The sequence below is a fragment of the Hylobates moloch genome, unplaced genomic scaffold (assembly GCF_009828535.3).
Source record: "Hylobates moloch isolate HMO894 unplaced genomic scaffold, HMol_V3 SCAFFOLD_10, whole genome shotgun sequence".
NCBI lineage: Eukaryota > Metazoa > Chordata > Mammalia > Primates > Hylobatidae > Hylobates > Hylobates moloch.
Genome location: NW_026652285.1, coordinates 6,333,891 through 6,355,121, shown reverse-complemented (window position 1 = coordinate 6,355,121; position 21,231 = coordinate 6,333,891). Strand labels below are relative to the sequence as shown.

Genomic DNA, 21,231 nt, shown 5'->3' with positions numbered 1-21,231 from the left:
ACTGTTGGCAGGAATGTAAAATGCTGCATCTGCTGTGAAAAACTATCACCTGTGCTCAAAAAATTCAAAACACTATTACTCTATGATTCAGCAATTCAACTTCTGGGTATAGATCCAAAAGAATTGAAAGCGTCTTGAACAGATATTTATATACCCATGTAGCAGCATTATTTGCAGTAGCCAAAAGCGAAAGCAACCTAAATGTCTTATCAATGCATGCACAGGTAACTATGGCAGGCCAGGCGTGGTGACTCACATGTATTCCTAACTCTGGGAGGCAGGCCGACGCAGGAGGGTTGTTTGAGCCCAGGAGTTCGAGACCAGCCTGGGCAACAAGGTGAAACACTGTCTCTACAAAAAATACAAAATAAATCAGCTGGGCATGGTGGTAGACGCCTCTAGTCCCAGCTACTCAGGAGGCTGAGGTGGGAGGATTGCTTGAGCCCAGGAGGTTGAGGCTGAGTGAGCCATGATCACACCACACTGCACTCCAGCCTGGGCAAGAGAATGAGAACCTGTTGATAAATATGGCATATACATACAGTGGGATACTATTCAGCCATAAGAATATACGAAATTCTGACATAAGCTATAATGTGGACAAACCTTGAAGACATGCTAAGTAAAGTAAGACAGTCACAAAGAGTATGATACTATTATATGTTGCATCTAGAGTTGTCAAATTCATAGAAGCAGAAAGTAGGATAGTGGTTGCCAGGAGCTGGGGATAGGGGAAAATGGGGAGTAGTTGCCTAATGCAGGGGTCCCCAACCCCCGGGGGTCTGTGGCCTGTCAGGCACTGGGCCACATGGCAGGAGGTGAGCAGTGGGTGGGCGAACGAGTGGAGCTTCTGTATTTACAGCCCATCCCCATCACTTGCCTGAGCTCCACCTCCTGTCAGATCAGTGGCAGCATTAGGTGAACCCTATTGTGAACTGCACGTGTGAGGGGTCTAGGTTACGCACTTCCTATGAGAATCTAATGCCTGATGATCTGTCGCTGTCTCCCATCACCCCCAAGATGGGACCGTCTAGTACAGGAAAACAAGCTCAGGTCTCCCACTGATTCTACATTATGGTGAGTTGTACAATTATTTCATTATATATTACAATGTAATAGTAATAGAAATAAAGTGCACAGTAAATGTAATATGCTTGAGGCCAGGCACAGTGGCTCACACCTGTAATCTCAGCACTCTAGAAGGCCAAGGCAGGCAGATCACTTGAGCTCAGGAGTTCGAGACCTGAACATGGCAAAACCTCGTCTCTACCAAAAAATACAAAAAATTAGCTGGGTCTGGTGGTACATGCCTGTGGTCCCAGCTGCTCAGGAGGCTGAGGTGGGAGGGTTGTTTGAGCCTGGGAGGTTGAGGCTGCAGTGAGATGTGATTGTGCCACTGCACCCCAGCCTGGATGACACAGTGAGACCCTGTCTCAATTTTTTTTAAAAAAAGTAATGCACTTAAATCATCTCAAAAGCACCCCACCTCCCCCGGCTTCCGATCTGTGGAAATTGTCTTCCACAAAGCCAATCCCTGGTGGCAAAAAGGTTGGGAACCACCGCACTAATGGATCTAGAGTTTGTGTTTTGTGTGATGCAAAAGTTCTGGAGATTGGTTTCACAACACTGTGAAAATTAATACTAGTGAATTTTACACATAAAATGGTTCAGACGGGGCCGGGCGCAGTGGCTCATGCTTGTAATCCCAGTACTTTGGGAGACTGAGGCGGGTTGATCACCTGAGATCAGGAGTTTGAGACCAGCCTGACCAACATGGTGAAACCCCATCTCTACTAAAAATACAAAAATTAGCCGGGTGTGGTGGCGGGTGCCTGTAGTCCCAGCTACTAGGGAGGCTGAGACAGGAGAATAGCTTGAACCCAGGATGCAGAGGTTGCAGTGAGCTGAGATTGTGCCACTGCACTCCAGACAGAGCAAGACTCTATCTAAAAAAAAAAAAAAATTTTATATATATATATATGTATGTATTGTTCAGACAGTAAATTTTATGTGTATTTTACAACTATATATTATATATTACATATATTACATATAATATATATAGTTCAGACAGTAAATTTTATGTGTATTTTACAACTATATATAACATATATTGTTCAGACAGTAAATTTTATGTGTATTTTACAACAATTTTTAAAAATCGGACTTCACTTTGCACAAGCAGTTAAATATGATGCATAAAGTTTGAAAAAAATCTGTGAATGATCACTTCCAGAAAGTGCCTTGCAAAACCTCTAGTGTAATTTATTTTTGAATTAGAACTTTTGTGTAACAAGTGAAAGTTGATTTGCATTTAAATTCTTTCCAAGTACAGAATCAGGCTTTTTCACTCTTGCTGCTCTTTAAATAGTTTGAGTATTTTTCTTTCCTGTTACATAATGACTGATTATTTCTCTCTATGAGCTAAGAATGACCCAGATGTTGCCTCCTGTTTCACTTAGCCATGAGGTGTGTGTTTCCGTTTTGTTTTTGAGACAGGTTCTCACTGTTGCCCAGGCTAGTTTCAAACTCCTGGGTTCAAGCAATCCTTCTGCCCCAGCTTCCTGAGTAGCTGGGATTACAGGCTTGAGCCACTGTGCCTGGCTCAAGAATCGTTATTTTTCATTTCTAAACGTTCTATTTTTTTTTCAAGTCTGTATACTCTTTTCCTGTCACATATTCTCATGCCTGTAATTCCAGCACTTTGGGAGGCCGAAGCAGGTGGACTGCTTGATGTCAGGAGTTTGAGACTAGCCTGGGCAACATGGCGAGAATCCATGTCTACAAAAAAACATTTTTAAAGTTAGCCAGGCATGATGGTACATGCCTGTAGTCCTGGCTACTCAAGAGGCTGAGGCAGAAGGGTCACTTGAGCCCAGGAAATCGAGGCTGCAGTGAGCTATTATCATGTCACTGCACTCCAGGCTGGGTGACAGAGTGAGACCGTGTCTCAGAAAAAAAAGGCTAGGCACCGTGGCTCACGCCTGTAATCCCAGCACTTTGGGAGACTGAGGCGGCTGGATCACGAGGTCAGGAGAGCGAGACCATCCTGGCTAACACGGTGAAACCCCGTCTCCACTAAAAAATACAAAAAATTAGCCAGGCATGGTGGCAGGCACCTGTAGTCCCAGCTACTCGGGAGGCTGAGGCAGGAGAATGGCTTGAACCCGGGAGGTGGAGGTTGCAGTGAGCCGAGACTGCGCCATTGCACTCCAGCCTGGGCGACAGAGCGAGACTCCGTCTAAGGAAAAAAGAAAGAAAGAAAGCTTCAAAACCAAGCCTCACTTGTTGTCCATTTTTGCCTTTATGCGTCCCGATTGTTCTCAAGGTTGATAAGCGAACCCCTGGCCCCCTTCTCTCCTCTTCATCTTTTGCACACACTGGTTTGCACACGTTGGTTGAAAGAACAAGGCTGTAGAGTCTCACAATTCCTCTAGGTGGCAGTGCTGCCTTGGCTACTGCGGATACTTCGCGTTTTGGACTGTTCCCAGAACAGCCACGTTTCTGAAATCTCTTAGGAGTAGAAAACATTGGAAAGCCCGTAGTCATCATGGACACCCTCCAGCCCGACTTCCCTTCTCTCTGAAATCCTCCCTGCTTTGACAAAACTGTCAGGGTCTAGTCAAGCCAGGCTGGCCCCAGGCCTGTGCCTTGGCCGTCTCATCTTGCCACTTCTAGGAGGCAATGACTCTAAGGAAGAAAGAAATGGCGCTTCCTCCCCGCTTCCCCCATTCATGCTTCCCTGAACTCCTTCTTCGAGACTAGATTGATATTCATTTTGGCCTTGTAAGTCTATAACGATACTTACTTCTGAACACAAATCGAGGGAGGGAGGGAGAAGAGTCACACACATCTGCCCTGGCCTCTCCTGCTCCAGAGCAGCCCTGCACCCTATATGCTGCTGCCTCAGGCAGAGCCCTGGAGACTATGTCATTTGTGTTTTGGGGGAATGTTTGGACATACTTACCCTCCTGGAAATGATAAAAGTTCACAAAATTTGGAGGAAGAAGAGGTGAGAATGATCCCCGGACCGAACAAAGCCCTTGCACCGCTGCATCCTGCCCCCAGTGCCTACATCTCAATGCCATCATCGCCGCCACCATGCCCAAGAGAAATGCTGAAGGGGATGCTAAAGGAGATAAAGCCAAGATGAAGGACGAACCACAGAAAAGATCCGCTAGGTCGTCTGCTAAACCTGCTTTTCCAAAGCCGGAGCCCAGGCCTGAAATGGCCCCTGCAAAGAAGGGAGAGAAGGTACCCAAAGGGAAAAAGAGAAAAGCTGATGCTGGCAAGGAGGGGAATAACCCTGCAGAAAATGAAGATGCCAAAACAGATCAGGCACAGAAAGCTGAAGGTGCTGGAGATGCCAAGTGAAGTGTGTGCATTTTTGATAACTGTGTACATCTGGTGACTATACAGTTTGAAATACTATTTTTTATCAAGTTTTATAAAAATGCAGAATTTTATTTTACTTCTTTTTTAAGCTGTGTTGTTAGCACACAGAACACTTCATTGCTGCTTTTGGGGGAAGGGGCATATGTCACTAATAGAATGTCTCCGAAGCTGAATTGATGTGGGGAAAACACCTTTCCCTTCTAGTTTTGAGAGACTTCTTTTGGCTCCCAGGAGGAGGGATTCCCTGGCTTTGACACACATGGCCACCTTGGCACCAAAGCCTTGCGGTATGGAAAAACAAATTTGTTTTTATGTCCTTTTCTCCCTTTCCATCTTTCAGCATAGACTTAACTCCCTTAAGCCCAGACATCTGTTGGGACCTGACCCCTAGTCATTGGTTACCAGTGTGTCAGGCAATCTGGACTTTCCAGTGATGCCACTGAGATGGCACCTGTCAAAAGAGCAGTGGTTCCATTTCTAGATTGTGAATCTTCAGATAAATTCTGCCATTTTCATTTCACTTCCTGAAAGTCAATGTCGATTTGTGAAAAGTTAACAACATGCTGAATGTGAAACGTCAACCCTCACTCTAAACTTTCCCTGTTCAGAGCATCAGATGAAGACTTCATTGGGTTTTATAGTGGCTTTCTTTTTGGTAGGCCATTGAAGAATCCAGGGAGTTTGAAAGTTGTTGTACACTGTTAATGATTGTCTGCCCATGTCCTGCCTGAAATACCATGATTGTTTATGGAAAGTATCTTTAATAAAGCTGGATACAGTTTGGCTTGGAAAAAAAAGTTCACAAAATTTGCAGCCTGACGATGCAATAGAGAAAGAAAAACTCGCTCTCGGCTTTCGGCTTGGAGGAAGCCAAGGTGCAACTTTCTTCGGTCGTCCCGAATCCGGGTTCATCTGACACCAGCCGCCTCCACCATGCCGCCGAAGTTCGACCCCAACGAGATCAAAGTCGTATACTGAGGTGCACCGGAGGTGAAGTCGGTGCCACTTCTGCCCTGGCCCCCAAGATCGGCCCCCTGGGTCTGTCTCCAAAAAAGGTTGGTGTTGACATTGCCAAGGCAACGAGTGACTGGAAGGGCCTGAGGATTACAGTGAAACTGACCATTCAGAACAGACAGGCCCAGATTGAGGTGGTGCCTTCTGCTTCTGCCCTGATCATCAAAGCCCTCAAGGAACCACAAAGAGACAGAAACAAACAGAAAAACATTAAACACAGTGGGAATATCACTTTTGATGAGATCGTCAACATTGCTCGACAGATGCAACACTGATCCTTAGCCAGAGAACTCTCTGGAACCATTAAAGAGATCCTGGGGACTGCCCAGTCTGTGGGCTGTAATGTTGATGGCCACCACCCTCATGACATCATAGATGACATCAACTGTGGTGCTGTGGAATGCCCAGCTAGTTAAGCACAAAGGAAAATATTTCAATAAAGGATCATTTGACAACTGGTGAAAAAAAAAAAAGAAAAAGAAAAACTCATTTTCTGGGGAGAAATTCAAGCTGGCAGCAGAAATTGGCATAAGTAAGGAGGAGCCAAATGCTAATCCCCAAGACAATGGGGAAAATGTCTCCAGGGCATGTCAGAGACCTTCTTGGAAGCCCCTCCCATCACAGGCCCAGAGGTCTAGAAGGGAAAAATTGTTTTCCTGGGCCAGGTCCAGGGCTCACCTGCTGTGTTCAGGCTCAGGATTTGGTGCCCTGCATCCCAGCTGCTCCAGCACAGCTAGAAGGGTACAGCTTGGGCCATAGCTTCAGAAGGTGCAAGCCACAAACCTTGGCAGCTTCCACATGGTGTTGAGCCTGTGGATGCACAGAAGTCAAGAATTGAGGTTTGGGAACCTCCACTTAGATTTCAGAGGATGTATGGAAATGCTTGAATGTCCAGGCAGAGGTATGCTGTAGGGGTGGAGCCCTCATGGAGAACCTCTGCTAGGGCAGTATGGAAGGAAAATGTAAGGTGGGAGACTCCACACAGAGTTCCCACTGGGGCACTGCCTGGTGGAGCTGTCAGATGAGGCCCACTGCCCTCCAGACCCCAGAATGGTAGATCCACCAACAGCTCACCATGTGCCTGGAAAAGCTGCAGGCACTCAATGCCTGTGAAAGCAGCCAGGAGTGGGGCTGTATCCTGTAAAGCCACAGGGCTGGAGCTGCCCAAGACCATGGGAACCTACCTGTTGCATCAGCATGACCTCAATGTGAGACATGGAGTCAAAAGAGGTCATTTTGGAACTTTAATATTTGACTGCCCCGTTGGATTTTGGACTTGTATGGGACCTGTAGTCTCTTCATTTTGCCCAATTTCTCCCATTTGGAATGGGTGTATTTACCCAATGCCTGCACCCCCATTGTGTCTAGGAAGTAACTAACTTGGCTTTTGATTTTACAGGTTCATAGGTGGAAGGGACTTGCCTTGTCTCAGATGAGATGTTGGACTTGAACTTTTGGGTTAATGCTGAAATGAATTAAGACTTTGGGGAACTGTTGTGAACGCACGATTGGTTTTGAAATGTGAGGACATGAGATTTGGGAAGGGCCAGGGCAGTATGGTATGGTTTGGCTCTGTGTCCCCATCCAAATCTCACCTCTAATTGTAATAATACCAACATGTTGTGGGAGGGACCAAGTGGGAGGTAACTGAATCATGAGGGTGGGTTTTTTTCCATGCTGTTCTCATAAGTCTCTTGAGATCTCATGGTTTTACAAAGGGGAGTTCTCCGGTACACACTCTCTTGCCTGCTGCCATGTAAGATGTGACTTTGCTCCTCATTTGCCTTCTGCCATGATTGTGAGGCCTCCCCAGCCATGTGGAACTGAGTCAATTAAACCTCTTTCCTTTATAAATTACCCAGTCTCAAGTATATCTTTATTAGCAGTGTGAGAAAAGACTAACACATGGGCTCAAGCGACTCTCCCACCTTAGCCTCTCAAATAGCTGGGACTACAGGTGTGCATCACTACGAACAGCTAATTTTTTTGTAGAGATGGGGTTTTGCCATATCGCCCTGACTAGTCTGGAACTCCTGAGCTCAAACGAACCTCCACCTCAGCCTCCCAGAGTACTGGGATTACAGGCATGAGGCACCATGCCCAGCCTTAAAGTGTTTTAAACAACAAGTAGAACATGACCCAGGACAAACAAAACACATCGGTAGCCTTACTTTAGTGTGCAGGCTGTGGATTTGTGACTGATGGCTCGAGCCACCATGTTAGCTAAGACCATCAGCGTTGTTTCCTCTTTGGTCTCCTGCCTCTAGCCTCACTCACTTCCATGCACCTTGCTCACAGTCACCAGAGCATCTCCCCAGTACCACAGTCACACCCGTTCATTCCACTGCTTGACACTTCCCTTGCCACTGCCCATCCCAAGCTACCCACAAAATGAAGTCCAGTCAATGCAGGCAGGCTGCCAGGCTTGCCATTCTCTGACCCCAGGCTCCCTCCCTCCCCACCTGTGCGCTCCACTGGCAAACACCCAGCTCCTTTGTCAACTCCCCAGAGGCCTGCTCCAGTCGCCTGTATTTACCCTGCTGTCGTGTCTTTTCTATGTCTGTCTGCTCCACTAGACTGTGATGGTCCTCCACAAAGTGACCACATCTTATCCATCCGTGCATATGTGGGGCACCTGTCACTTAGAAGGTGGCTGGCAAATATTTTTTAAACAAGTTTAAAATGTACGAATGATGACTGTTGGTCAAATAAGGTAGAACTGTCATAAGAATGTTTATTTCCCACCTCATTTATTCCTAATTAAGACCTGAGAATCCTTTTGATAAGGACAATTGTTTTCCCTTTTTGGTCTCCATTCCCCACGCTCTGGGAGCCAGGACAAGCTGGCCCTTTGTCCCAGCTGGTCTTCTTATGGGTCAGTCTCTGGAGTTTCTGGGGCTTCCTTTATCCTCTTTCTCTTGAGTTTTGGTTTTTGAGAAAGCTTCCTTAAAGAATCTGAAAAACAGAAGGTCAGAGACAGTCCCAATGACGTCACAAATAGTAAGAATCTCAGTCTGTAATACATGGGGTGTGTTGTAGGGGCAGAGAGGAAGAATAGCAAAATCAAATCTTACTTCCCACCTATATCACTTAGTTTTTTTCTCACAGAATCCCAGTAGAGAGATGGCATTGTCCCCAATTTACAGATGAGGACTGTCACCCAGGTCCACGGTAAAGCAATGACCTGCCCAAAGTCTTACAGCAAGTTAGGGGAAGAGTCGGGGCAAGATCCAAGTTTCCTTGACCTCTGGCTCCAACCTTTGATTCTTCCTTACTCCTCTCCTAGGCCTTATGACCCAATTCCCAGTACTGTTTGCAAACCCCAATGCCAAGTTTTAATTAAGAACTGACTTTATGGCCAGGCACAGTGGCTCACGCCTGTAATCCCAGCACTTTGGGAAGCTGAGGCAGATGAATCACTTGAGGTCAGGCGTTCAAGACTAGCCTGGCCAACATGGTGAAACCCCATCTCTACTAAAAATACAAAAAACAGCCAGGTGTGGTGGCACATGCCTGTAATCTCAACTACTCAGGAGGCTGAGGCAGGAGAATCACTTGAACTGGGGAGGCTGAGGTTGCAGTGAGCTGAGATCGCACAACTGCACTTCAGCCTAGGCCACAGAGTGAGACTCTGTCTCAGCAAAATAAAAATAAAAAATAAAATAACTGACTTTATTAACATAGTGCCAAAGAAATACCACATAGGTTATTTTCATTGCAAGGACAGACTCGGTGACTAATCTTAGCCCATTCCCGGTGGGTCCACGAGATATTCTGTGCTCTGTCAGGTAATAATGGGAAGAGCATAACCTCATCTCTTATGTAGCCTCTAGCCAAAAACATGTTTAATTTGAACCCATGAAGACTTTCAAGTCCTGTTTATAGAGGAACGAGCTAAAAGATGTCAAAAGGAAGCAACAGGGAATAAATCAGAAAGGAGAACATTCTGCTGAATAATAGCCTCATCTTTTCAACAGGTCAGGCATGTAAAAAAAAAAAAAAAAAAAAAGGCCAGGCACATGGCTCACGCCTGTAATCCCAGCACTTTGGGAGACTGAGGCGGGTGGATTGCGTGAGCTCAGGAGCTCAAGACTAGCTTGGGCAACACAGTGAAACCCTGTCTTTACTAAAAGTACAAAAATAAGCCAGGCACGGTGATGGGCATCTGTAATCCCAGCTACTGGGGATGCTGAGGCGGGAGAATCGCTTGAACCCAGGAGGCAGAGGTTGCAGTGAGCCGAGATAGCACCATTGCATTCCAGCCTGGGTGACGGAGCGAGACTCTGTCTGGAAAAAATAAAATAAAATAAATAAATAGTAAAATAAAATAAAACAAAAACCTTTCTATAATGAGCCCACCTGGGGAAGAGGGGGACTAAAAAGAGAAGAGAAAGTGGAGAAGACAAGACAGACAGAAAGGAAAATGCAGGATGAAGAGAAGATGGAAAGGAGGGAAGAGGAACTTGTCAGGCTGGGGGCAGAGGCTCCTGGCTGCTTGAGTCTACTCTTGGGAAACACCCAGACACCACTCACAAACTCCTGGGTCCAGACATCACCCAAACACCAAATGGGCATTACCTCTCTTGACATGGTCCCGGGATCTTGGCTCCCCGGGCAGGGGGCTTCCTTGACCCGGGGCCTGCATCTTGGACAGCCGCTCCTTCACGCCGCTGATGTTGCTGTGCAGCCCCCAGGCGTCGCAGAGTTTGGGCAGACTGTCTTCCTGGTGAGCCAGCAAGGGTCTCTCCAGCGCATCCGAGGCGCAGAATGTCACCTGCCACGGAGCTTCTGTGTTAAGGAGAGTGTCGAGAAGAGGGGGACCTGAACTTTAGAGTCCCGGCCCCGCATTTGTTGAGAAATGCTGAGGTCTGCCGGCCCATCACACTTGCCTAACCAAAAGGATAGGGTAGGAATCACAGAAGTGGGAGAGAAAAGACTGTGGGGACACGGAGGCAGCTGCCAATGGTGCCTTCCTCCGTTGTCCTTTATTTTGAGATCATGTCTTCCATCTCTTTGTGGAATTGCAGTGTCTTATTGTTTTTTTGCAATGAAATGATATTTGTTTTAAAGATCTAACTTAGCAAAAATTAAATTGGGAGCCTTACTCGGTTAGCTGAGGCAGAAGAATCCCTTGAACCCTGAGGGCAGCGGTTGCAGTGAGCTGAGATCACGCCACTGCACTCCAGCCTGGGCCACAGAGCAAGACCCTGGCTTAAAAAAAAAAAAAATTGGGAGCCTTTGTAAGCTTTGAGTCTGTTTTAAAAAAATAAAAATTTTGAAAATGAAATAAATTGAGAGCCTGAATTTTGAAATTAAAATTCAAAGACTATGTATATATAAATTTTTCGGCCTGGTGCAGTGGCTCATGCCTGTAGTCCTAGCACTTTGGGAGGCCGAGGAGGGCGGATCACTTGAGGTCAGGAGTTCAAGACCAGCCTGGCCAACAAGGTGAAACCCCGTCTCTACTAAAAATACAAAAATTAGCCGGGCATGGTGGTGCATGCCTGTAATCCCAGCTACTCAGGAGGCTGAGGCAGGAGAATCGCTTGAACCTGGAGGTGGAGGTTGTGGTGAGCCAAGATCTCACCATTGCACTCCAGCCTGGGGGACAAGAGCGAAACTCTGTCTCGAAAAAAAAAAAAAAATTCAGGCCAGTGAAATCCAGAAATCTAGAAATCAGTAAAGTGGCAGCTCCTCTTATTCAGAAGAGAAATCACTGAAATTATCCAATCGTTACATGTTCAGAGGAAGAAACAGATGCAGAGAGGGAGAGGACCTGGTTAGGGCTGCACGGCGAGAGTGGTGATAGGAGGGCGCAGTCAGAACACGGCTCTCATCCCAGCCAGATAGAGGCTGAACCCTGCCTCTTCCTTCCTACTTGCTATAAAGACTGCGACAAATTACCTTATTTCCCTGTATTTGGGATCTTCATTTACACACTGCAGACAATAATCCTAATTACCACTTAGGGTTACTTTTGAATATGACTTGAAGGAATATAAAGTGCTTGGCACATAGAATGCTTTTACAACTGCTTTGTTTATGATTATTATTCCAGACTGGTGGCTCTCAAAGTGTGCTCTGCAAACCCCCAGGAGTCCCTGCAATATTTTGACCTCATGGACCCCCTGAAACCAATGGATTCTAATGAAACCTAGTATGAACATTTCACTGATAAGAATCTGAAAAGGCTACATACTGTATGATCCCAACGATACGACATTCTGAGACAGCAAAACTAAGAGACAGTGAACCTAAGATCAGTGGTCGCCAGGGGAGTGGGGGCAGGAAGGCAGGGACAAATAGATGGAGCACAGGGGATTTTTAGGACCATGGCACTCCTCCGTATCATACTGTAATGGTAGATACATGTCATCATACCCTTGGCAAAACCTATAGCCCATACAACATGAAGGGTGGTAGGCTGGGCGCGGTGGCTCACTCCTGTAATCCCAATGCTTTGGGAGGCTGAGGGGGGCGGATCACCTGAGGTCAGGAGTTCGAGACCAGCCTGGCCAACATAGTGAAACCTCGTTTCTACTAAAAATACAAAAATTAGTCAGGCACAGTGGTGTGCACCTGTAATCCCAGCTACCCGGGAGGCTGTGGCAGGAGAATCGCTTGAACCCAGGAGGCGGAGGTTGCAGTGAGCCAAGATCGCGCCACGACACTCCAGCTTGGATCACAGAGTGAGACTCCATATCAAAAAAAAAAAAAAAAAAAGGCTAGCTGAAACAGGGAAGGGGTGAAAGCACCTCTCCCTAAGACACACCTACCAATGCTATGTCAGTTTAGCATTGCCATAGCAATACTTGGAAGTTGCGACCTCTTCCCATGGCAACAACCCAGAAGTACCACCCTTTTTCTGGTAAATTCCAAATAACCACCCCATAATTTGCAAGTAATTAAAAGTGGGGATAAATATGAGCTCAGAGCTGCCCCTGTGCTTCTACTCTGGGCACACTGCCTATAGGGTAGCCCTGCTCGGCAAGGAGGAGTGCCTCTGCTGCCACCCTACATGGCCGCTTCCATAAACTTGCTGTGTAATGCCACCAGCTCACCCTTAAATTCTTTTCTGGGCAAAACCAAGCACTTTCCCAGGCCTGCCCCTGCATCAAATATATATGGAGAACTTGATGCTGAGCCTCAGCCTCTTCAGCCCACTCTGCCCAGGGCAGGGGTAAAGGTCAAGCAGCAGAGTTTTGCCCCGGCAGTGATCCCTGGGTAAGACCAGAGGGGCTCTGGGTGTGTCAGTCCCAGGCCTCCCTGCAAGTCTAAGGACACATCAACCAACCCTCACCTGTGCCCGGGCGGAATGTCTTGTGCCTCACCAGGAACTTGGCCGGCTGGTTGCTCTTGGTGTACTTGTAAAGTCGGCAAAGCTGCTTTGCTTCCAGCTCTGAGAAGAGGGAGACAAACCGCCAGAGCATCCTGCAAAGGGGGAGACCCCAGGCTGGGGAGGCGGAGCACAGCGCTTCCTCACTCCAGCATTTGTCTCAGGGTCAGGACCCACCCAGGGGAATATGGGCCACATGCCCCTTAGGGGTTTGGGGTTTGGGGTTGGGGGAATGGAGGGGTGGGGATTCGCCCAAACTTGAATAGCCTATCCTGGTATTGGGGGCCTGCAGTTGTTCAGTCAGAGGCAAGGTGCAATCAGGGCTGTCCTGAGGGACTAGCAGCTCTCTCCACCCCCTCAGGCTCCCGTCTCCTCCACATAAAGATGAAGGACTGGGGGATCGACTAAGGTGTCCCCTTGAACGAAGAGGGGGTTACCCAGGAGTAGGTATGGGGAGCAGAGCAAAGAGACTGCCCTACTTTCTCCAGTGTTTGATTTCCCAGTCTCGGCAGTAATGCTGCAGAAAGGTGTTGATGTGGTCCCCTAGGACCACAAGGCTCTGCTTCATGTACTTCAGCTTCTTCTTCTGGGGAACGTCCCTGGGAAGGTGCAACTTTCGCAGGAACTTCTTCAGCGGTCTTAGGTATTCTTTACACTGAGGAGGCAACAGGTGAGGGGAGGGGCCATGGGAGAAAAGAAGAGGCAGATGGGCAGTCCCAGGTATCCAGCAGACTGGTCTGGCCGCAGCCCTGAGTGGCCCAGTGCTGTGTGTTTCGGGAGGTGGCTCCGGTGCACCTCTCACCAAAAGTCCTTCCCAAGAGTAAGACAAGTGGGGCAATGCGCTGTGGGTCTGAGGCCTGCCATTTCCTGACTCAGGCCTCCTGACCAATGAGGAAAAGGGGACAGGGTTCCAGGCTGGCTCTTTACTCACAATTTTGAAGGTGTCCTGATCCAGGCCCTTGGCATGGCACATGAGCGAGTCTCTAGCAGGGCTGGCGCTGGAGCTTGTCTTCAGGCATGACACATTCGTCACCTGGGAGGAGGCAGGGGGCACTAAGCCAAGGGCTTGGACCATTACTCCTGGGGTCAGTGCTGGGCAGGGACTGACCCAAATGGCAGCCAAAGCCCTTCTCCTTTGCCCTCAGACCTTCTTGACCCAGCATGGATGTGAGTGAGCCTTGGGCAAAGAAACCCATCTCTGAAGATCTCTGCTTAGAAAACCTAGAATATTCCACCTCTTTCTTTTATAATAATCACAGCATATTCTACTAGGTAACTTTGCAAAGCACTTGGTAAACATTAACTCATTTTATCCTCCCACAAATTCTGTCAGGTTAGATGTTGTTATAGGACCAACAGGTTTATATGCCTGCTGGACACTCACAGTCCAATATATAGAGACAGCAAAAGTTGCAGCAGACCAGTCTGGGCAATATAGTGAGACCTGGTCTCTACAAAAAATACAAAAATTAGCTGGGCATGGTGGAGTGCACCTGTGGTCCCAGCTACCCAGGAGGCCAAGGTGGGAGGATTGCTTGTGCCCAAGAGTTGAAGGTTGCAGTGAGTCAAGATCATGTCACTGTGAGAAAGAGTTTATTGATTGCTGGGTGCTCAGCGAGGAGATGGAAGGAGATCCTCAAATCTATCTTCCCAAGGAGTTCTGGATTGGGGTTTTTAAGGAGATCATGGAGAGGGAGGGATTGAAAAAACTAGGGCCATTGATTGGTCAGGGTCAGGGGGATGAAATTATGAGGATGTGGAAACTGCATTCTTTGGTGAATCAGGTTTTTGAAGGGTTCTTTAGGCCAACTGCCATCTGTAGTTTGAGTGGTGTGTAGGATCTGAAATAATATTTTAAAGAGAAAACTTAATGCTTCATAATGTTCGAGCTGTTATCTACAGAGCAGTTAAGGGAATATCCTTGTAACAGGGTCTATGGAATTCTTTTTTATTATTATTATTCACTCTATCACCCAGGCTGGAGTGCAGTGGTGTGATCTCGGCTCACTGCAACCTTGGCCTCCCTGGTTCAAGCGATTCTCCTGCCTCAGCCTCCCGAGTAGCTGGGATTACAGGCGTGCACCACAACACCTGGCTAATTTTCTATTTTTAGTAGAGACCATGTTGGCCAGTCTGGTCTTGAACTCCCAACCTCAAGTGATCCACCCACCTCGGCTCCCAAAATGCTGGGATTACAGGCACGAGCCACCACACCCAGCTGGGTCTATGGAATTCTAAGGAAACAGGCACCAAAGAACTCCAAGGAAGTGGGTCAGAGAGCAGACTGACCTCATGATTCATGCTGAATGGGCTGCAAGCTCAGTTAATTTTCATTTTTCCCCTCTTTTTTTCTGATTAATTTTATAAAGTTTCTAGGGACGATTTCAATATCATTAACCCTGGTTACAGATGAGAACAATGAGGCATCAAAAGATTTAAGCAACTCCTTGGGGGAATGAACAGGGATTCATTTACTCACTCACTTGGCAAATGTTTACTGACTGCATCAGACTGGGCCCATTTCTTTGCATCCCTAGTCTCTAGCATCATGTCATGTGATATGGTCTGAATGTGTGTCCCCTCTAAATCTCATGTTGAAACGTGATCCCCAGTATTGGAGGTGGGGTCTGGTGGGAGGTGTTTGGGTCATGGGGGTGGATCCTTCATGAATGGGCTTGGTGCCCTCCCTGCCCCAATTAAGTGAGTCCTCACTCTGTCAGTTCATGTGAGAGCTGGTTGGTAACAAGAGCCTGACACGTCCTCCTCTCTCTCTTGCTTGCTCTTTCACCATGTGACAAGCTTGCTCCCCCTTCATCTTCTGTCATGCTTGTAAACTTCCTGAGGCCCTCACCAGAAGCAGATGCTTCGTGTACAGCCTGCAGGACTGTGAGCCAAATAAGCCTCTTTTCTTTATAAATTGCCTAGCCTCAGGTATTCCTTTATAGGAATGCAAAATGGACTAATAAACCGTGCATCTAATGACCATTCAGAAAAAGTGGATGATGGTGATGATGAGAAAGAACCTTCGATCACAAAACTGGGGCAAAGAAAGCTCAAAATTAGGCCAGGCCCAGTGGCTCACACCTGTAATCCCAACACTTTAGGAGGCTGAGGTGGGTGGAATGCTTGAGCCCAGAAGTTCAAGACCAGCCTGGCCAGCATGGCAAAACCCAATTTCTACCAAAAATACAAAAACATCAGCTAAGTGTGGTGGTGCGTGCCTGTAATCTCATCTACTTGGGAGGCTGGGGCAGGAGAATTGCTGGAACCCAGGAGGTGGAGGTTGCAGTGAGCTGAGACCGAGCCACTGCACTCCAGCCTGGGTGACAGAGCAAAACTGGGCACAGTAGCTCACACCTGTAATCCCAGCACTTTGGGAGGCTGAGATGGGTGGATCACCTGAGGTCAGGAGTTCCAGACCAGCCTGGCCAACATGGCGAAACCCCGTCTCTACCAAAAATACAAAAATTAGCCAGGTGTGGTAGTGCATACCTGTAATCCCAGCTACACAGGAGGCTGACACAGGATAAATTGCTTCAACCCAGGGGGCAGAGGTTGCAGTGGGCCAAGATCATGCCACTGCAGTCCAGCCTAGGTGACAGAGTGAGACTGTCTCAAAAAAAAAAAAGAACAAAGAAAAAAAGAAAGCTGAAAATGAGTGGCAACAAAGCGACTGTGAAATAACGCTAGAAGTCAGAACTGGATTTGCCCCTCACCTTTCAAAAGCTTCCCAGAAAAGTATGAATTCTAGTCTGTGTTTGGAGAGAACAAGGAAGATCCTGTCCAGACGGCTCTGAAGGGAAAGGCCAGGGAAAGGGAGGGAGGTGCATGGAGAGGACATGGGACACAGGCTCCTCCAGGTCCTAGAGACAGGACTCTGGCCGATCAACTCCTCCAACACAGCACACACACCACACAACCACACACAGACCACGTGTATACATACACGTACTCTCAAGTCTTCATAACCAACAATAAAAGGCGACCTCTTCCCCATCATCTCGCCAGGAACACAGGTCATGCATAAACTTCTGGATGAATGAACATTCTTGTGCTTTAGGCCTCTTGCTATCTCAGGTACCCTACCATTGTTCTTCTCTTCTTTCCTGAATTTCATGTTCTCTACTTTCCAAAACCAGCCCCTCCGGGACCCTCCTTCCCTCCCTCCCTCACACCCCACTTCACCTTCTCTAGTGGCTTGTCCCCTTCGCCCCCTTGCCCATCTGAGGCCTCCATCTCAGCAGGTGTGCCCGTAGGCTCCAGGGTGGCACTCCCCACTTCCCCTCTGGCTTCTGACCCACTGCTTCTGTGACCTGGCCATCTCAGGGAGTGGGCAGGTTGGCTCCAGAACTCGGAGCAAAGCCATGGCAACCGCCAACACAGAACCCAGCCCCCCACCTCGCTCCCATCTCCTCATTCTTAGGGGTGGCTGCAGCTGGCTCCTCCAGCTGGGATCTGGACTAGGGAACCGAGCAAGATGTGCGGGGTCGAGCGAAGACTTTGGCAAAGCGCACAGCAGGCCAGGAGAGGCTGGCGCCCCTTCTCCCAAGAATACTGTCAGGTGCTGATTCTGACACCACCTGGTAAGGCTTTTGAACTCATTTTCCTGCACGTGTGCCATTCCTGCCTGCTGGGTTACGCCGTGGTGGGGGCTCCCCGAGAGGAAAGCACAGTTTGTAAAATTATTTTCTGATTTGGGACAGAGGTCTAGGGAGCGCTGAAAGGGAGAAGGGACACAGTGAGCCAGCGCTGCCCCTGCGGCCTCCAGGAAGTTGTTAATAATAAGCCCTCGGTGCTGGGTGCTGGGTGCTGGGTACTGGGTGGGATGTCTTTTGGGGGTGTATAAAGATCCCCGCCAGTGCCTACGGGCTCTGTAACCCGCCCCGCGGCCTTCCCTGGGGCAGGTACCGCAGCGGCCCCGCTTCACACAGGAGGGGCTGAGACGCGGGCAAGTCCCGTCGCCAGCCTCGTGTCCGCAGCCACCAGGCGGGGAGCCGGGTGTCGGCGAAAGTCCCGCCACCCCGGCTCTTCCTACCCGCGAGCCCTCTAGGGACCCGAGGCCGAAGGCGGAAACGCGGTCGGCAGAGTCCGGGTGTAGCCTGAGTCGGCCGGGCAGGGCCGGGAAGTGCTCAGGGGGCCCCGGGACCCTCGCCCCTGGCGCGGCAGCAGCGCCCCCTCGCGTCCCAGGGCGGCACATGGCGGGGTCCCGGCGATGAGAGGCCGTTGCCGCCGCAGTTTCCTCACTCGAGCCACCTTTTCTTCCCTGAAACTAGGAATTCCTTCTCCCGGACATTCCTTCGTGTCCTCTGGGCCCGGGGCCCAATTGTCCCCACTCAGTGTGGCCCTGTTCTTCGCCTGCCTTCTCGACAGTGCGGTGGGACCGCCGTCGGCCCGGGCCTCCCCTGCCACCCAGCGGCCACTTCGGGCACAGGAGAGGGGCATAGCGGCTTCAAGTAGGGGTAGCCCGGAGGCCCGGAGCTTTGGAGGAGCACCCTTTGAGTCCAGAAACTTTTTAACTTGTCTTCTATGCCAGCATGTTCAGCAAACGTCTCGTTGTCGTCGTCGTTGTTGTTGTTGTAAGGGGAGGAATAAACCTTCTGCTTATCCGCCTCCAAAATGGAAGGTCTGTTTTCTGATAATTAATTCTAGATTATTTTGCGAGTATTAAGAAGGATAATTATATTGGCAAGAGCAAGGGAAAAGGAACCTTTACATACGTTTCTGCTGGCAGTGAGATTGGTAAACAATGTATTTTAAAGTGTTTAAATGTGCATGCTCTGTGACTCACCAATTCTACTTATAGGAGTTAGTCTTAAGGAGAGAAGATGATGAGGACTGTTACAATAGTGACAATTTGGAAACAATTGCAATGTCACTAATAGAATACATAAATCATGGTATATTCATAAAAACATTAAATATGTCACTATATATCTATTTATTGACATGGAAAACAGGAGTCTTTTTTAAAAATCTACGCATAAGTACTAAATAACATCATTAAAAACATTATATAATGCTAAGTTTTAAAACAACATAATTCTGCCGAGTGCGGTGGCTCACGCCTATAATCCCAGCAGTTTGAGAGGCCGAGGTGGGTGGGTCACCTGAGATCAGGAGTCTGAGACCAGCCTGGCCAACACGGCAAAACCCCGTCTCTACTAAAAATACAAAAATTAGCCGGGTGCAGTGGTGCATGCCTGTAATCCCAGGTACTCAGGAGGCTGAGGCAGGAGAATCGCTTGAACCCGGGAGGCAGAGGTTGCAGTGAGCCAAGACCATGCCCCTGCACTCCAGCCAGAGCAACAGAGCAAGACTCCGACTCAAATAATAATAATAATAATAATATTTTTTTAACCTTGGATTCAAGGGTACATGTGCAGGTTTTTTATATAGATAAACCTGTGTCATGGAGGTTTGTTGCACAGATTTTTTTTTTTTTTTTTTTTTGAGATGGAGTCTCGCTCTGTCACCCAGGCTGGAGTGCAGTGGCGCCATCTCTGCTCACTGCAAGCTCCGCCTCCCGGGTTCACGCCATTCTCCTGCCTCAGCCCCCCCAGTAGCTGGGACTACAGGCGCCCACCACCATGCCCGGCTAATTTTTTTGTATTTCTAGTAGAGACGGGGTTTCACTGTGTTAGCCAGGATGGTCTCCATCTCCTGACCTTGTGATCCCCCTCAGCCTCCCAAAGTGCTGGGATTACCGGCATGAGCCACCACGCCAGGCCTGTTGCACAGATTATTTTGTTACCCAGGTATGAAGCCTAGTACCCACTAGTTATTTTTCCTGATCCTCTCTCTTCTCCCACCCTCCACCCTCCGGTAGGCCCCAGTGTGTGTTGTTCCTCTCTACGTGTTCATGTGTTCTCATCATTTAGCTCCGACTTATAAGTGAGAACATGCAGTATTTGGTTTTCTGTTCCTATGTTAGTTTTCTAACGATAATGGCCTTCAGCTCCATCAATGTTCCTGCAAAGGACATGATCTCGTTCTTTTTTATGGCTGTATAGTATTCCATGATGGATATATACCACATTTTCTTTATCCAGTCTGCCATTGATGGGCATTTAGGTTGATTCCATGTCTTTGCTATTGTGAATAGTGCTGTAATAAACATACAAGTTCGTGTGTCTTTATGGTAGAACGATTTATATTCCTTTGGGTATATATCCAGTAACAGGATTGCTGGGTTGAGTGGTAGTTCTGTTTTTAGCTCTTTGAGGACTCACCACACTACTTTTCACCATGGTTGAACTAATTTACATTCCTACCAACAGTGTAGAAGTGTTTCTTTTTCTCTGCAACCTTGCCAGCATTTGTTATTTTTTGACTTTTTAATAATCGTCATTTTGACTGGTGTGAGGTGGTGTCTCACTGTGGTTTTGATTTGCATTTCTTTAATGACCAGTGATGTTGAGCTTTTTTTCATATGCTTATTGGTTGCATGTATATTTTCTTTTGAAAAGTGTCTGTTCATATCCTTTGATGGATTTTTAATGGGGTTGTTTGTTTTTTTTCTTGTAAATTTATTTAAGTTCCTTATAGATGCTGGATATTAGACCTTTGTAGGATGCATAGTTTGCAAAATTTTTCTCCCATTCTGTAGGTTGTCTGTTTACTCTATTGATAATTTATTTTGCTGTGCAGAAGCTCTTTAGTTTAATCAGATCCCATTAGTCAGTTTTTGCTTTTGTTGAAACTGCTTTTGGTGACAACACAATTCTGAGAAGATATAGTAGAATGCAAAAAAGGAAAAGTTAATAGTAAAAAAAAAAAAAAAAAAAAAAACAGAGGCCAGGCGCAGTGGCTCACACCTGTAATCCCAGCAATTTGGGAGGCCTAAGCGGGCGGATCGCCTGAGGTCAGGAGTTTGAGACTAGCCTGGCCAACATGGTGAAACCCTGTCTCTACTAAAAATACAAAAATTAGCCAGGCGCGGGGGCTCACGCCTGTAATCCCAGCACTTTGGGAGGCCGAGGCAGGCGGATCACTTGAGGTCGGGAGTTTGAGACCAGCCTGACCGACATGGAGAAACCCCGTCTCTACTAAAAATACAAAATTAGCCGGGTGTGGTAGCACATGCCTATAATCCCAGCTACTAGGGAGGCTGAGGCAGGACAATCGCTTGAACCTGGGAGGCAGAGGTTGCGGTGAGCCGAGATCGTGCCATTGCACTCCAGCCTGGGCAATAAGAGTGAAACTCTGTCTCAAAAAAAAAAAAAAAAATTAGCCCGACGTGGTGGTGCACACCTATAGCCCCAGCTACTCAGGAGGCTGAGGCAGGAGAATTGCTTGAACCCAGGAGGCGGAGGTTGCAGTGAGCTTAGATTGTGCCACTGCACTCCAGCCTGGGTGACACAGCAAGACTCCGTCTCAAAATAAAAATAAAAATAAAAATAAATAAATAAATACATAAAAATTTTAAAAATCAGTCCAGGCACAGTGGCTCAAGCCTGTAATCCCAGCACTTTGGGAGGCTGAGGCAG

General features: G+C 47.8%; 3 protein-coding genes and 1 pseudogene across 9 annotated transcripts in view; 3 read left to right on the top strand and 1 right to left on the bottom strand.

Moving 5' to 3' along the window:
• The first annotated feature begins 3,966 nt into the window (after positions 1-3,966).
• On the top strand, positions 3,967-4,400 carry LOC116474431 (non-histone chromosomal protein HMG-17-like). Its single transcript, XM_032761409.2, has one exon. It carries the CDS (start codon positions 4,102-4,104, stop codon positions 4,372-4,374), a length of 273 nt encoding a protein of 90 aa, XP_032617300.1. The 5' UTR covers positions 3,967-4,101; the 3' UTR covers positions 4,375-4,400.
• Positions 4,401-5,271: 871 nt separating this feature from the next.
• On the top strand, positions 5,272-5,825 carry LOC116474429 (large ribosomal subunit protein uL11-like; annotated as a pseudogene).
• A 2,293-nt stretch (positions 5,826-8,118) lies between these two features.
• CHCT1 (CHD1 helical C-terminal domain containing 1) lies at positions 8,119-17,745 on the bottom strand. Of its 6 annotated transcripts, none has more exons than XM_058445891.1 (6): positions 17,654-17,745; positions 13,677-13,778; positions 13,225-13,400; positions 12,710-12,840; positions 9,988-10,194; positions 8,119-8,364 (listed from the first exon to the last, which is right to left on the bottom strand). In XM_058445891.1, the coding sequence occupies exons 2-6, from the start codon at positions 13,716-13,718 to the stop codon at positions 8,279-8,281; spliced, it is 642 nt and encodes a 213-aa protein (XP_058301874.1). In that variant the 5' UTR covers positions 13,719-13,778; positions 17,654-17,745; the 3' UTR covers positions 8,119-8,278. The 6 variants fall into 6 exon arrangements, with proteins under 6 accessions (XP_058301874.1, XP_058301870.1, XP_058301871.1 ...); XM_058445887.1 differs by lacking the exon at positions 17,654-17,745 and adding an exon at positions 16,931-17,088; XM_058445888.1 differs by lacking the exon at positions 17,654-17,745 and adding an exon at positions 16,931-17,088 and having other exon boundaries at positions 9,988-10,183.
• USP32 (ubiquitin specific peptidase 32) overlaps positions 17,181-21,231 on the top strand; it is a 236,296-nt gene continuing 232,245 nt past the window's right edge. The window contains exons 1-2 of one of the 2 annotated variants that reach the window (XM_058445883.1): positions 17,181-17,328; positions 18,019-18,368. In XM_058445883.1, the coding sequence (XP_058301866.1) occupies positions 18,362-18,368 (7 nt within the window). In that variant the 5' untranslated portion in view covers positions 17,181-17,328; positions 18,019-18,361. Of the gene's footprint in view, positions 17,329-17,843; positions 18,369-21,231 lie in introns of those variants that run through there. The other variant, XM_058445884.1, reaches the window with a different exon arrangement.

Excerpts from the sequence above, each read along its gene's own strand:
- CHCT1 (XM_058445887.1), bottom strand. The coding sequence starts at position 16,981 with ATGGAGGCCTCAGATGGGCAAGGGGGCGAAGGGGACAAGCCACTAGAG. Across the intron at positions 10,195-12,709 it reads GACATTCCGCCCGGGCACAG|CTCCGTGGCAGGTGACATTC; the intron begins GTGAGGGTTGGT and ends TTAACACAGAAG. Across the intron at positions 8,365-9,987 it reads CCGGGACCATGTCAAGAGAG|ATTCTTTAAGGAAGCTTTCT; the intron begins GTAATGCCCATT and ends TCTGTTTTTCAG.
- LOC116474431 (XM_032761409.2), top strand. The coding sequence starts at position 4,102 with ATGCCCAAGAGAAATGCTGAAGGGGATGCTAAAGGAGATAAAGCCAAG.